The sequence below is a fragment of the Cyphomyrmex costatus genome, unplaced genomic scaffold, assembly GCF_001594065.2.
Source record: "Cyphomyrmex costatus isolate MS0001 unplaced genomic scaffold, Ccosl1.0 scaffold1060, whole genome shotgun sequence".
In the NCBI taxonomy this organism is placed as follows: domain Eukaryota; kingdom Metazoa; phylum Arthropoda; class Insecta; order Hymenoptera; family Formicidae; genus Cyphomyrmex; species Cyphomyrmex costatus.
This window is the reverse complement of record NW_017275020.1, coordinates 142,215-156,917: the sequence shown is the minus strand read 5'-3', so window position 1 is coordinate 156,917 and position 14,703 is coordinate 142,215. Positions and strand designations below refer to the sequence as shown.

Genomic DNA, 14,703 nt, shown 5'->3' with positions numbered 1-14,703 from the left:
GGTGGACAGAGATCTGCCCCGACAGTACTATCATAGCAACAGTACAATCGTTGTGTGTCCCTGTACAGTTCTGTTAGACAGTGCGTTTATTGAAGTATTATAGTGTATATTAATTCGTGTGACATTAATTCGATTTGGTCATTCTTATGCTCATCCACTTTCATCGCTGTTTTATGTGCTTCCTTTTGCGATTACGAAAAAAATGCATAGAACTTTTTTTATAGAGAATTATATGCTCTACATTTTTTGTTTGATACATTTTTTTGTCACATTCGTACTTTTCAAGATAAATACAAAAAAATCAGAAAAAATCTGTTTTTCAGCGAGTTTTTCAAGATAGCGGCTTCAATGTGTCCGACCGCCAAATTTTATTATCATATTCGTAATCAGGAGGCAAAAATACATCGGAAACACATAGTTACGATTTTTTTTCGAGGGAAGTAGTCTTTCCGAAGGTTTACCCAATATTTTAATATTCTCTATCTTTTAATATAATTAACAATAATTTGATGGTATAATATGTAATTGTGATACTTACAGTGAAGACTATCGGTACTTTCCTCGGCTCCACTATCGCTGCGTGTATCTTCTCCGAGAAGCTGTGTGACATTGGTGCCAAACAAATCTTCACAGTGACGTATTAACATTTCTGTGATTGTCGGTATCGCTCTACTCTGATTCACCGATGGATTTGAGGACCAAAGCAAACTCGGACCGCAACAAACGCCAAGATTGCTGGCACACATGAGATTACGTTTCGATCGCCTCGCCACATGATGCAGTACACAAATTAAATGTGAAAGTAACGTGAAATTTACCCTCGGTAGCCTATCTAAAATGCTGAAAATTTTATCTAATCAGTTTGATTTTAACAAAAATAATTTTATACAATAAAAATAATTTTAACAATAATAACAAATGTAATTAATTTTAAAATAAACTATAATGCAAAAATAAATAAAAACCTTTTAATGGTTTGGACAGGATTCGGCATGTTTAAACTGTCCATCCAGAGGGGAAACAAATGAAAGGTTAAGAGAGGATCCGGCAAAGATCTCAAGAAATCTTTCAGCAAAGCTGCCACTGCTACAATTGGAGCATCTTCCAGACAACTAGGATCTCCTGTGGACTCGATCTGTTCTCGCAACTCTCGAACAATTCGAACATTTGCAGATTTGCGAAATATTCCCTGCATAAAAGGACCTTTTGCGAATAATTGTTGTAACATCACAAGAACAGGTTTGGGCAGACCATTCTCGTCCAACCGCGACAGAGGTACACCAAAAAGGTTCGTATTTAACGATAACGAGCGACGCAACAAGCCGGTTATTTTTGATCGATTGTTCTTTTTTGCGGGTGTCTTCATCACGGGCCTGAGAATAAAATGACATAAGTCGACGCCGCTATTGTTGATGTGCACCAGATCGAAACCCTCATCTGTCGATAGCATGTGTCGTAAACGCGACATCTTTATGGCGAATGGTCGCTCGTGTCCTAGCAACGGATATGGTGATTCGTCCAGAAACGTTTGAGCCCAAAGCTGGAAAAGTCCTTGAAGATCCCACAATGGCATTGCCTCCTTCACGCAATCATGCGCTATCATGTCGGAACGGACCTTGATCGTTTTGAACTGCAAAGTGCGAAAAATAGTACATTTGTATTCATCCTTCTCTAAATTACAAAGGAATAAATAGTACGACACACGGTTTGTCGAAGTTTATTTACTGACGATAAACAATGTTTACATAACGGAAGTTTGTTTGTGATCGAAACAGCTTATACCTTTATAGAATGATGATTGAAGATGAATGTCGGCAAAATATGCAGCGACAATTTTAACTTGACACAGATGTTCGCGATAAAAAACACCTCTCATGAAGAAAAATATTAACAGGAACATCAAATGATCAAATCCCGCGGATTCAAGTATGCGCAAAGACGGGTATACATGTACTTACGTAGTCGGTGTGCGTATCGTTATCATGATATACGATTTGAATGTTCGTCTCTGGTGGCTCCTTCATGCTCTCTTTTTGCACGAGATCACTCAAACGTCCCCACCAGAGATCTCGCGTTACGGCGGTCCTGTAATGATAATTTCACCATGATAACGATAACGATTATAAGCTCTTCAAAACTACTATCAATATTTCATAACATTCAGATTTTAATCGTTATATTTTGAATATAATAAATGTATCAGTTTTGGAAAGAAGCCTGCTTACATGAAAGTAGCTACAACGTTCGTAGTAGGCCAGCCAATGACGAAGCTGGTTTCAGCGGACTTGTTGGTTTCTGCCACGTCTTCTATGTGACCGACCGTGAGCCAAAGCTCACTCATTTTCACAATTTGCTTCAGCTTAAAGTTCCCGCTGCTACGAGCTTTCGCAATCAGCAAAAGATCAGTAAAGAGGAAAAGATGCCTTTCTTGAGATTGCACGCCCTAAAAGTTACAAGTTTTAAAATCCGATTGTCTTAATATTAAACAAGTCTTAATCTTTATCAAAATGTACAAATGTATGCGTAGATTTTAATTTTGATAACTTTTTGAAGCTTTTTGTACCGTAGTGAACTGAACTGGCGTTTCTAAAAGAAAAGTCCTAGTCAGTGATTTCGTGGGAGATAAAGCGTTATCCGTGGTATCCAGAGTCTTCTGAGAAAGTCCTCTTGTTAGCCTGACTGAAGTACTACCATTTCTTTTACGTAACATATTTTTTGTTTTCTGTGAAAACAATTAAATTAGATTAAAATTTAGCGGACGACCAATAACAGTTAACGTTATTTTTAGAAAAAAATTTCTTTTAATTCGATATAATTTACATTTGTTGGCATCCAAATATTTTTAATTTTTTTTTCATAAAAGAAAGAGAAAATGCTTTTGTGTTAGACTATCTAAATAACAAAATCTAAATGCAAAACTTAAGATGTTAAAATGTTTCTTGTAATTTTTTTTGTTTTCAACTCGATCGATAAATTTCGCTTAGAGCGTGCTAATTTTATCGCCGCAAACTAGAGGTGGTAGAAAGACCAATATATGAGCAATGTTATAATAAAATTTAAAGCGTATTTATTGCCAATTGAACCTAAACAGATATTAAATATTATATAGTGAGTAAATGGTGGTATGTTTCGACTTACTTAGTCTTCTACACCCACATTAAATTTATGTAAAAAACAAAAAATAATTATAACATAAAAAAGATAAAGGTTGCTATATTGTTTGATGTCCGAAAAATTTATAATTATTTCTTCATTCAGTAGCGAAAAAAGTAGAGTCAATGTATGAAAAGTGTCATAAGGATACAAAAGGACAAATCCAAAATTGAACAGCAAAAGTAATATATAAGATAAAATCTAAAGATTGCAAGTGTTCTTATGTTGGGCAGGCAAAGCAATAACTGCATACTAGAATCTAAGAACATGTCAACAATATAAAACTGGATTTGTCGAAATACTTTGTAATCTCTGAATATTAAACCATGATCGTTTGATGAATTGGGATAATGTTAAAATTTTAGACACGAAATCGAACTACCACAAGAGATTAATTTCAGAAATGCTACATATAAAAAAAACAATCACATGGCCTAAATTACAAACAGATACAGAGCGATCTCGATAAGTCTTACATATATTTATTAAAAAAAGTATTATAACACACATACTACGTTTACTCTTAATCGGATTTAGTAACGCAACTACTGATGTTAGATGCCACATAAATAGTGCTTTACGCCGATTGCGTCGGTTGTACTAACGCTAATCCTGTTGAGATAAAGAATTAGACTTATAACTTCGGCTTTAAAAAGACGTATAAACGGTATGAGTGTAATAATAAGTCTGGCCGAGTTAACTCGCTACAGTAATTAAGTAAATCGTACTGCCAGCGCTTTAACGTCGAGTGTGAGCGGCGGTTAAATAACTCATTTATCTCAGAGGCCAACGGCAAAAGGTGGAGGAACCTCTGAGGGAGAACGATAAAACCCTAAGTGGAGTAAATGCCACTTAAATCTATCTTGTCATCGAGCAGCAGCGGAGACAATAGCGTTTCTAGACAATAGGCCTTCGGAAAACTTAGCTACATTTTGAAGAATAAGAAGGTATCTATAAACTTAAAAAAGATTTACGAAGCATGTGTATTACTAGTCGTTACTTACGGCTTTGAAACCATCGCATTAACATAACGGTGCGGAGAGACTCCGAGTTACACAGAGAGCCATGCTCGGCATTAGTCTATGTGATAGAATATGAAATGAGATAATAAGACAAGGAACCAAAGTCGCAGATATCGTTTATCGGGTCGCGGCCTTAAAATGGAGATGGGCTGGTCACGTGGCAAAAAGCTTGATGAGAGATGGACTAAAAAACTGCAAACATGAAGACTAAGAACAACAACCAGATTAGGAGACCACAGACAAGATGGCGTGATGACATTGTCTTTCAGGCGGGAGTCAAATGGATACAGACAGCACAGGATAGAGAGACATGGAAGCGTATGGAGGAGGCCTTCGTTTAGGAATGGACTGCGAATGGCTGACAAAGAAGAAGAAGAAGAAGGTATGAGTGTAATAACAATCGTATTGTGCCAACCTGAAATATGGTCGAATAAGACAATCATTCCATTCTTAGAGGAATAGCTACATGATAGACTTCTAAGATCGATGTTAAGATCAATGTAAGAGAAATACAGATGAAATAAACTCTTGGGTATAGACAAACAAGGAGTTATATTGGGAGTGTGCATTAATTTTAAAGAATTTCAAGAGATGGCGTAACTAATACTATATCGCATCGGGCCACATTGTTGCTACCTCAATGTCAAAGCACCATCATGTGGCATTAGTTTTTAGTATGTGTTATTTACTTATTTTGCCGAAGTGTAAACAATATTGTTTTTTTGAGCATTGAATATGTCGAATTTTGTGCCAACAAAACGCAATTTGCGGGAAGCTCTGCTTTTTTGTTTCTATTTGAAGAAAAGTGCTGCTGAAAGTCAACGAATACTGTCGGAAGCTTATGGTGATTATATTTCATCAATTTCAATATGTGAATACTGGTTTCGAAGCTGTAAAAAAGGTGATTTTGACATGGAATACAAGGAATAGCCAAACCAGCCGAAAAAGATTGAAGATAAAGTGGAAGCTTTACTCGATGAAGACCCGAGTCAAACGCAAGAAGAATTTGCAGAATCTGTAAATGTTGATCGATCAACGATTTCCAGGCGTTTGAAGACCATTGGAATGATTCAAAAGCAAAGAAATTAGATGCCGTACGAGTTGAACCCGAGGACACAAAAAAGACCTGTGAATTATTGTTTCAAAGACACAAAAGAAAAAGTTTTTTTTGCATCGTATCGTGATGGGTGATGAAAAATGGATACGCTATGATAATCCGAAGCGTAAAAAATCATGCAGGCCAGGCGAACCATCAACATCGACGGCAAAACTGAATATTCATGGCGCCAAGCTCATGCTCTGTATTTGGTGGGAACAGCTGAATATAACGTATTATGAACTGCTCCAATGAAACCATCACTGTGGAACGCTACCAACAACAATTGATGCAATTGAGCCGGGCATTGAAGCAAAAACGGCTAGATTACGCAAAAAGACACGACAACGTGATTTTCTAACACAACTACGATCGGCCATATTGCGAAACCGGTCAAGGAAACGTTAGAAACGCTTAACTGGGATGTCCTACTACACACGCCGTATTTTCCAGATATTGCTCCTTCTGATTACCACCTATTTCAATCGATGACTCATGGTCTGTCTGAGCAGCGCTTTCATTCTTATGAAGATATCAATAAATGGATCGATTCGTGGATAACTTCAAAAGATGTGTCGTGCTTTTTATGTGGAATCCACTTATTACCAGAAATATGGAAAGAAGTAGTGGCTAACGATGGATAATATTTTAAATAATCAATTTTTAACCATTTTTTTTTTAAATAAAGCCGTATTTTTACCAAAAATTCCTTAAAATTAATGCACACTTCCAGTAATTACGAATGTCATTAAATTCGGGTGCTGTGTAAACATAGTTATGGACAGTTAGTCCCTCACTTTGCTATAGAAAATGCATATTGTCGCAGTCGCCGAACTGAAGTTGGCTGAAGATTGTTAGGTTCTACCCCGAACAGTAAAGACCGGCAACTTCTCGACATGTTTACACTTATACGTCGATGACTTGTACCCGTTGATAATAGAATACATATTTTCTAAAAATAATACATTTAATTAAAAATTAAAAACATTTAATTTAAAACAGTTCAAATAATAAGGGGCAAAGAGCCGATAATGTAACAAAATTAAACCTTTATTTTAAATATAATATGTAGCTACAATTTAACAAACGTTTTGATTCCGGTAGGATCATTTTCAATGTTACAATTTAAAACAAATACATTCGTTATACAAAATTCGTTATCCTACAAAAATTAACAGTGCATCAGATAAGATGAAAATTCGGATTGTGCAAAATTTGGTATTCTAAAAAATTTTTTCACGAGCAAATTTAAAAATAATTAATCGTGAAAAAGAGGAAATAAATAAAAATTAATATTATATATAAACATATAGTATACCTCCATAATATCCATAATATCAGTAGAAAGTTCATAAATAAGTAAAAAATACAAATGTGATATCAAAATTAAGTATACCAAATACATTGTAACAGAAGCGAATTTGCAGAGCTGTCACACTCATCTCAACCAAGTCAGATAACGCAATGTCAAGAAGAAAAACATGCTGGTCATAGAGGATGTAGGAAGGAAGGAAAGGATAAATATTAGGAAGGGGAAAGAGAATGTATCATATTGGAATCATCTCTAGTAATGAATCCATGTCATTTTGTTTATTCCACGTTTCTGCTTCTTTATATGCACCATTTCAGAAATTAACCTTTTATTGTAAGCAGGTTCAATGTCTAATATCTCAACTTTGTCACTTATTGTATTAACGATGTTCCAGCAAAAGAATCTAATTAATGCCATTAACATTTTTTTAAATAATGGATACCCTTTATCTTTCATTTTTTCTATTATCCAAAACAGAATTAAATTCCATATTAACAATATGTCCAATAACAACATTAATATTAAAAAGTTTTTCACTATCCTATATGTCAATACAATTTCGTAAAAATTTAAACCTATTGTTAATATGTTTAATTGTAAACTGGCTTTCACCATTCTGAACACATTAAAAAATTTCATTAAAAGAAGTAAGGATAAACTGGAACAAACTTGCAATCTGAATGTAGTTTATAAAATATCACGTGATGATTGTAACGCGAGTTATGTTGGTCAAACGAAAAGACAATTAAAAACGAAAATACATGAGCACATTTCAGATATCAATAAAATTTCAAAGTCGCCTTCGGTAATTTCTAATCACCGTATTGAGATGAATCATAATTTTAAGTGGGACAAAGTTGAGATATTAGCATTGGACCTGCATACAATAAAAGGTTGATTTCTGAAATGGTGCATATAATGAAGCAGAAACATGGAATTAATAAACAAACAAAATGACATGGATTCATTGCTAAGTATTCCAATATGATACATTCTCTTTTCCCTTCCTAATATTTATCCTTTCCTTCTTTCCTACATCCTCTGTGACCAGCATGTTTTCCTTCTTGACATTGCGTTATCTGACTTGATTGAGATGAGTGTGACAGATCTGCAAATTCGCTTCTGTTATAATGTATTTGGTGTACTTAATTTTGAAATCAAATTTGTATTTTTTACTTATTTATGAACTTTCTACTGATATTATAGACAAGGTATACTCTATATGTTTTTATATATAACAGGCCTCGGCAAGAAATGCAACTTTCGGCCGTTTTTCGAATCGACTCCGCCTACCGCTGTCCCCCTTACCTCACCACCCGCGCGCAATCCAAATGCCGCGCGACACTTAGGAGCGTACTAGACGCTCATAGACGTAAGGAGCATTCGTTCGGGGCGCTCGATACGCTGTAATCTTCATTCTATCTTTTTTTTCGCACATTACATACGAAACTAATAGTGAATTCGGTTGAACACATACTAGTGCATATTAGTGCACATTAAAGCCGTTATACACAGATTTAATCCGTGTAAAAGTAAAATGCAAATATTCGAATTACAAAATACAGATTTTACATAACGGCACAATAACATCTATTGCAGATCTCATGGTTTAATTCCGTTTTTATATTTATATTAAACATACATTTTTATAATTTCAATTTGTGTACGATTTTAATGTGCGTCAGTGCGCACTGAGTGCAGATCCAATCGAATTCGCTGTAAGATAGAACGACGCAACGTGTGAGCACTAAAAGCGAATACATCCAATGAATTTTCAAATAGATTTCCACATCACCCTTGAGGTACTATTGTTGACGCGTTTTTTTTTAAGTGGTATCCCCAGTAGGCCTAGTCCACTGATAAAAATGATGAATTGTACGACCATTTAAATTTTTAGTAATTGAACAAAATAACAGATCGAATTAAGAAAATTCAATACGATTTTCGGAATCTTTTACGGGCGAAAGCAGAAACGTCGATTTTCATATTACTCGTAGCGATCCGTATAAGACGAGGTAAAGAATTATCACTCAAGGAAGAACGTCTTTCATTTTTTATTAATTTCATTTTGGAAAATGATGTCTCACATAAATATGTGGATCCAAACATAGAATGAATTCGAAGTCCGAAATCTCGAAGCTTGGGATATGATGATTCTTTCAACATTTTGTAAAAATCGACACCAGTTTCTTTAATCGTTTTAAGCGAAATATCGTTCTGTAAATCAAATAATTCATCCTGCAAATCAAGATGCTGTTCTTCAATTGGAGCTGTAAGGGGATTCTCGAAAAGAATTAATTCGGTTTTAAGTTTCTCGAAACAAGTAAACCGCTTATCGAATTCGTCTATTAGAGAATCTAGAAAATGAGTATATTCTTTGAAATTACAAACATTGCCATGTTCTTCGAGAATAATCTGACATGAGGGAAAAAAGTGAAATATATTATCATTTAAGTGAGATTTCAATGCCTGTAATTTTCTTCGAAAAGAATTAACATGACTGACTAACTGGGAAATATTTTGATTCATCTTTTGCAGCTTTAAATTGAGAAACCTAAGTTGATTACTTATATCAGTAATAAAAGCGAGTTCAGTAAGAAATGTGACATCTTCCAAAAGGGATATATATTCATGAAATTTTGATTTGTTCATTTCTTTTAGAAAAAGAAGAATCTCTTTTCTTATTGTGAAAAATACTTGTAAACATTTTGCAGCACTAAGCCAACGAACTGGACAATGAAGTGGGACATCTGTGTAAACAGCTTTATGTTCGTCAAGAAATAATTTAAATTTTCGGTGAGTCAGAAATTTGTGTCCACCTTTAATTTCATTGATTATTTTAGTGATAGTCTCCATAGCTGTTGAAAGTTTTACAACTTTACCGGCTAATGCTTCCTGATGTATTATGCAATGTATAATGGGGATATTTAAATTTCGCTGTTTTAATTGGCCAGCAAATCCTATCTTTGAACCTGTCATCGCTTTCGCACCGTCAGTTGTAATCGAAGAACATTTACTAAAATCTATGTTAAACTTTTTAAGAGTTTCTTCAACTGCCAAAAAAATATCGAGACCTGTTGTTGTGTCACGTAATACGACAAAATCTAAAAGTTCCTCGACACACGAGTAATCGTTTTGCACAATTCGAGTAAAAATACTCAGTTGGCTCATGTGTCGAATATCGGTACTTTCATCAAGGCACAGAGAAAAATATTTACATGATTTTAGAAGATCCTGTAACTTGTCTCCTATAGAATCATTTATATCAGCAATTCTTGAAGTTACAGTTTTTGCACTAAGGGGAATATTCACTGCTTGCTCCAAAGTTAAAGAATTGCCAAAAGCTTTTACTGTTTCGATAATACAATCTTTTATAAAGGCACCTTCGGTAAATGGCTTAGAATTTTGTGCTATAAGCAAAGACACAGCGTAAGACGCTTGTAGGGAAGAAGAATCATCATTGGAAGAAGAAGAAGGTATTGAATTTTCTTGATGAACTAATTTCAAACCTTCGATAACACTCAGTTTCTCTGAATTTGAGTAATTCGAATAATTTTTCTCATGACGGTTTTTGAAATGCTTCTCAATCACAAATTTTTTAGCAACCGAAGGTTCATATCTACAAAGTAAACAAATCGTCCGACCTGAAATACAACTAAAAAAGTAATTAATTTCCCAAGATTTATCAAAAACTTGAACATACTTATTTCTCTCCATCCCCGCGCGCGCGATGTTAATTTCTCAGTAAAATAATCAAATTAAACGTATTTACCTTTATGCTACAGATAGCAATTTACCTCTTTGCTGTCTCGATCTGCTGAATGTCTGCTACGATCCCACGAATTTCACAAGATCACTAATTTGCTATGTAAGGTACGAGAGACGAACTGCTCACGATATGACAATCGCTGACGCCCGCGACCGCGACAATTGCCGAAACGTCGACAATGAACGTCGACAATAAAAAACAAAATTTTTCAGCGGTCGCGGGCGTCAGCGATTGTCATATCGTGAGCAGTTCGTCTCTCGTACCTTACATAGCAAATTAGTGATCTTGTGAAATTCGTGGGATCGTAGCAGACATTCAGCAGATCGAGACAGCAAAGAGGTAAATTGCTATCTGTAGCATAAAGGTAAATACGTTTAATTTGATTATTTTACTGAGAAATTAACATCGCGCGCGCGGGGATGGAGAGAAATAAGTATGTTCAAGTTTTTGATAAATCTTGGGAAATTAATTACTTTTTTAGTTGTATTTCAGGTCGGACGATTTGTTTACTTTGTAGATATGAACCTTCGGTTGCTAAAAAATTTGTGATTGAGAAGCATTTCAAAAACCGTCATGAGAAAAATTATTCGAATTACTCAAATTCAGAGAAACTGAGTGTTATCGAAGGTTTGAAATTAGTTCATCAAGAAAATTCAATACCTTCTTCTTCTTCCAATGATGATTCTTCTTCCCTACAAGCGTCTTACGCTGTGTCTTTGCTTATAGCACAAAATTCTAAGCCATTTACCGAAGGTGCCTTTATAAAAGATTGTATTATCGAAACAGTAAAAGCTTTTGGCAATTCTTTAACTTTGGAGCAAGCAGTGAATATTCCCCTTAGTGCAAAAACTGTAACTTCAAGAATTGCTGATATAAATGATTCTATAGGAGACAAGTTACAGGATCTTCTAAAATCATGTAAATATTTTTCTCTGTGCCTTGATGAAAGTACCGATATTCGACACATGAGCCAACTGAGTATTTTTACTCGAATTGTGCAAAACGATTACTCGTGTGTCGAGGAACTTTTAGATTTTGTCGTATTACGTGACACAACAACAGGTCTCGATATTTTTTTGGCAGTTGAAGAAACTCTTAAAAAGTTTAACATAGATTTTAGTAAATGTTCTTCGATTACAACTGACGGTGCGAAAGCGATGACAGGTTCAAAGATAGGATTTGCTGGCCAATTAAAACAGCGAAATTTAAATATCCCCATTATACATTGCATAATACATCAGGAAGCATTAGCCGGTAAAGTTGTAAAACTTTCAACAGCTATGGAGACTATCACTAAAATAATCAATGAAATTAAAGGTGGACACAAATTTCTGACTCACCGAAAATTTAAATTATTTCTTGACGAACATAAAGCTGTTTACACAGATGTCCCACTTCATTGTCCAGTTCGTTGGCTTAGTGCTGCAAAATGTTTACAAGTATTTTTCACAATAAGAAAAGAGATTCTTCTTTTTCTAAAAGAAATGAACAAATCAAAATTTCATGAATATATATCCCTTTTGGAAGATGTCACATTTCTTACTGAACTCGCTTTTATTACTGATATAAGTAATCAACTTAGGTTTCTCAATTTAAAGCTGCAAAAGATGAATCAAAATATTTCCCAGTTAGTCAGTCATGTTAATTCTTTTCGAAGAAAATTACAGGCATTGAAATCTCACTTAAATGATAATATATTTCACTTTTTTCCCTCATGTCAGATTATTCTCGAAGAACATGGCAATGTTTGTAATTTCAAAGAATATACTCATTTTCTAGATTCTCTAATAGACGAATTCGATAAGCGGTTTACTTGTTTCGAGAAACTTAAAACCGAATTAATTCTTTTCGAGAATCCCCTTACAGCTCCAATTGAAGAACAGCATCTTGATTTGCAGGATGAATTATTTGATTTACAGAACGATATTTCGCTTAAAACGATTAAAGAAACTGGTGTCGATTTTTACAAAATGTTGAAAGAATCATCATATCCCAAGCTTCGAGATTTCGGACTTCGAATTCATTCTATGTTTGGATCCACATATTTATGTGAGACATCATTTTCCAAAATGAAATTAATAAAAAATGAAAGACGTTCTTCCTTGAGTGATAATTCTTTACCTCGTCTTATACGGATCGCTACGAGTAATATGAAAATCGACGTTTCTGCTTTCGCCCGTAAAAGATTCCGAAAATCGTATTGAATTTTCTTAATTCGATCTGTTATTTTGTTCAATTACTAAAAATTTAAATGGTCGTACAATTCATCATTTTTATCAGTGGACTAGGCCTACTGGGGATACCACTTAAAAAAAAACGCGTCAACAATAGTACCTCAAGGGTGATGTGGAAATCTATTTGAAAATTCATTGGATGTATTCGCTTTTAGTGCTCACACGTTGCGTCGTTCTATCTTACAGCGAATTCGATTGGATCTGCACTCAGTGCGCACTGACGCACATTAAAATCGTACACAAATTGAAATTATAAAAATGTATGTTTAATATAAATATAAAAACGGAATTAAACCATGAGATCTGCAATAGATGTTATTGTGCCGTTATGTAAAATCTGTATTTTGTAATTCGAATATTTGCATTTTACTTTTACACGGATTAAATCTGTGTATAACGGCTTTAATGTGCACTAATATGCACTAGTATGTGTTCAACCGAATTCACTATTAGTTTCGTATGTAATGTGCGAAAAAAAAGATAGAATGAAGATTACAGCGTATCGAGCGCCCCGAACGAATGCTCCTTACGTCTATGAGCGTCTAGTACGCTCCTAAGTGTCGCGCGGCATTTGGATTGCGCGCGGGTGGTGAGGTAAGGGGGACAGCGGTAGGCGGAGTCGATTCGAAAAACGGCCGAAAGTTGCATTTCTTGCCGAGGCCTGATATATAATATTAATTTTATTTATTTCCTCTTTCTAACGATTAATTATTTTTAAATTTGCTTATGAAAAAAATATCGGTAAAAATACCGATTAGGGGACTCTCCCCCCATGAATTTGACCTTGACATATGTTGCCAAGGTTATGAGTAACAGATTTTAGCCATCGCTCGTCCTTCGTTAAAAAGTTATTAACAATCATAGTTTTAAAATTAAGATATGATATACAAATACATGTATGATATTAAGTACTATTCTACACCTTTCCCTGTTCAGGAACGTTAAACTTTCCACGCGAGGTAACTTTCACCCCCCTCCCCCCCTTGTTAAGGGGCACACGACTTCCATGATTGTACTGTTGCTATGATTGCACTGTTGGGGGAGACCTCTATCGACGGGGCGGGTGCGGGAGGGGGGTGAAAGTTATCTTGCGTGGAAAGTTTAACGTTCCTGAACAGGGAAAGGTGTAGAATAGTACTTAATATCATACATATATAGCATACGTTTATTTTAAAACTATGATTGTTAATAACTTTTTAATGAAGGACGAGTGGCGGCTAAAACCTGTTGGAGATTACTCAGGGTCATGACCTTGACAACATATTGGGTGGATCGATATATTCGTTCGGTTTTTATTAGTAGTGCAAATTTTTTCCGAATATCTCCGATTCTAATTGCCTAATCGGGCAATCAAAATATGTTTTGGAAAGGTGACAGTCCGCTCTTTTCATCTGTCAAAATTTCATCTTTGGTTTCATTGGCATTAGTTTTGTTTATGCTACAGGCCTGTAAACATGTCGGAGAATAAGGTGCATTTTCGGCATATTTTGTTTTATTACTTCAAGAAAGGCAAGCGAGCTGCGGAGGCCCACCGAAAGATATGCGGCGTATACGGGGACGATGCCTTAACAGAACGTGCCGCTCAGAAATGGTTTGCAAAATTTCGTTCCGGAGATACGAGCCTTGAAGGTGGACCCCGCAGCGGTCGGCCCACTGAGGTTGATTCGAATGATATCAAGGCACTGGTTGAGCAAGACCGGATGCTAAAGGTGCGACAGATTGCGGAGACACTTAAAATAGGTTATGGAACCGTTCAAAAGCATTTGCAACAGCTTGGCTACGTGTTCCGTTTCGATGTTTGGGTGCCGCACAAGCTGACCGAGGAGAACCTGGCCAACCGCATAGCCATCTGCAATTCACTTTTGAAGCGGCACGAAAGCGACCCGTTTCTCAAACGAATAGTGACTGGCGACGAAAAGTGGATCATCTACGACAACATAGTGCGCAAGAGATCGTGGGGAACCGCTGGCGAGCCACCGAATGCCACCCGCCGAAGGCCGGCCTGCATCCGAAGAAGATTTTGCTATCCATATGGTGGGATCATCGTGGTGTGCTGTTTTATGAGCTGCTTCCTCAGGGAAAAACGATCGATTCGAAGGTCTACTGCACGCAGCTAA

General features: G+C 35.7%; 4 protein-coding genes across 4 annotated transcripts in view; 2 read left to right on the top strand and 2 right to left on the bottom strand.

The window, feature by feature from the left end:
- The window catches only part of LOC108775385 (rho GTPase-activating protein 20), a 5,358-nt gene extending 2,606 nt beyond the window's left edge, over window positions 1-2,752 (bottom strand). The window contains exons 1-5 of the mRNA XM_018541732.1: window positions 2,564-2,752; window positions 2,226-2,443; window positions 1,959-2,085; window positions 966-1,630; window positions 539-840 (exon numbers count right to left, since the gene is read on the bottom strand). Of these exons, the coding sequence (XP_018397234.1) occupies window positions 539-840; window positions 966-1,630; window positions 1,959-2,085; window positions 2,226-2,443; window positions 2,564-2,710 (1,459 nt within the window). The 5' untranslated portion in view covers window positions 2,711-2,752. The remainder of the gene's footprint in view (window positions 1-538; window positions 841-965; window positions 1,631-1,958; window positions 2,086-2,225; window positions 2,444-2,563) is intronic.
- Window positions 2,753-8,515: 5,763 nt separating this feature from the next.
- LOC108775351 (general transcription factor II-I repeat domain-containing protein 2B-like) lies at window positions 8,516-10,300 on the bottom strand. Its single transcript, XM_018541684.1, has one exon. It carries the CDS (start codon window positions 10,298-10,300, stop codon window positions 8,516-8,518), a length of 1,785 nt encoding a protein of 594 aa, XP_018397186.1.
- A 471-nt stretch (window positions 10,301-10,771) lies between these two features.
- Window positions 10,772-12,556, top strand: LOC108775340 (general transcription factor II-I repeat domain-containing protein 2B). Its single transcript, XM_018541673.1, has one exon. The coding sequence runs from the start codon at window positions 10,772-10,774 to the stop codon at window positions 12,554-12,556; it is 1,785 nt and encodes a 594-aa protein (XP_018397175.1).
- A 1,484-nt stretch (window positions 12,557-14,040) lies between these two features.
- Window positions 14,041-14,703, top strand: LOC108775329 (histone-lysine N-methyltransferase SETMAR-like). Its single transcript, XM_018541662.1, has one exon. The coding sequence runs from the start codon at window positions 14,041-14,043 to the stop codon at window positions 14,701-14,703; it is 663 nt and encodes a 220-aa protein (XP_018397164.1).

What these genes read in the sequence shown, in the direction of transcription:
- LOC108775329 (XM_018541662.1), top strand. Translation starts at nt 14,041, where the DNA reads ATGTCGGAGAATAAGGTGCATTTTCGGCATATTTTGTTTTATTACTTC.
- LOC108775351 (XM_018541684.1), bottom strand. Translation starts at nt 10,300, where the DNA reads ATGGAGAGAAATAAGTATGTTCAAGTTTTTGATAAATCTTGGGAAATT.
- LOC108775340 (XM_018541673.1), top strand. Translation starts at nt 10,772, where the DNA reads ATGGAGAGAAATAAGTATGTTCAAGTTTTTGATAAATCTTGGGAAATT.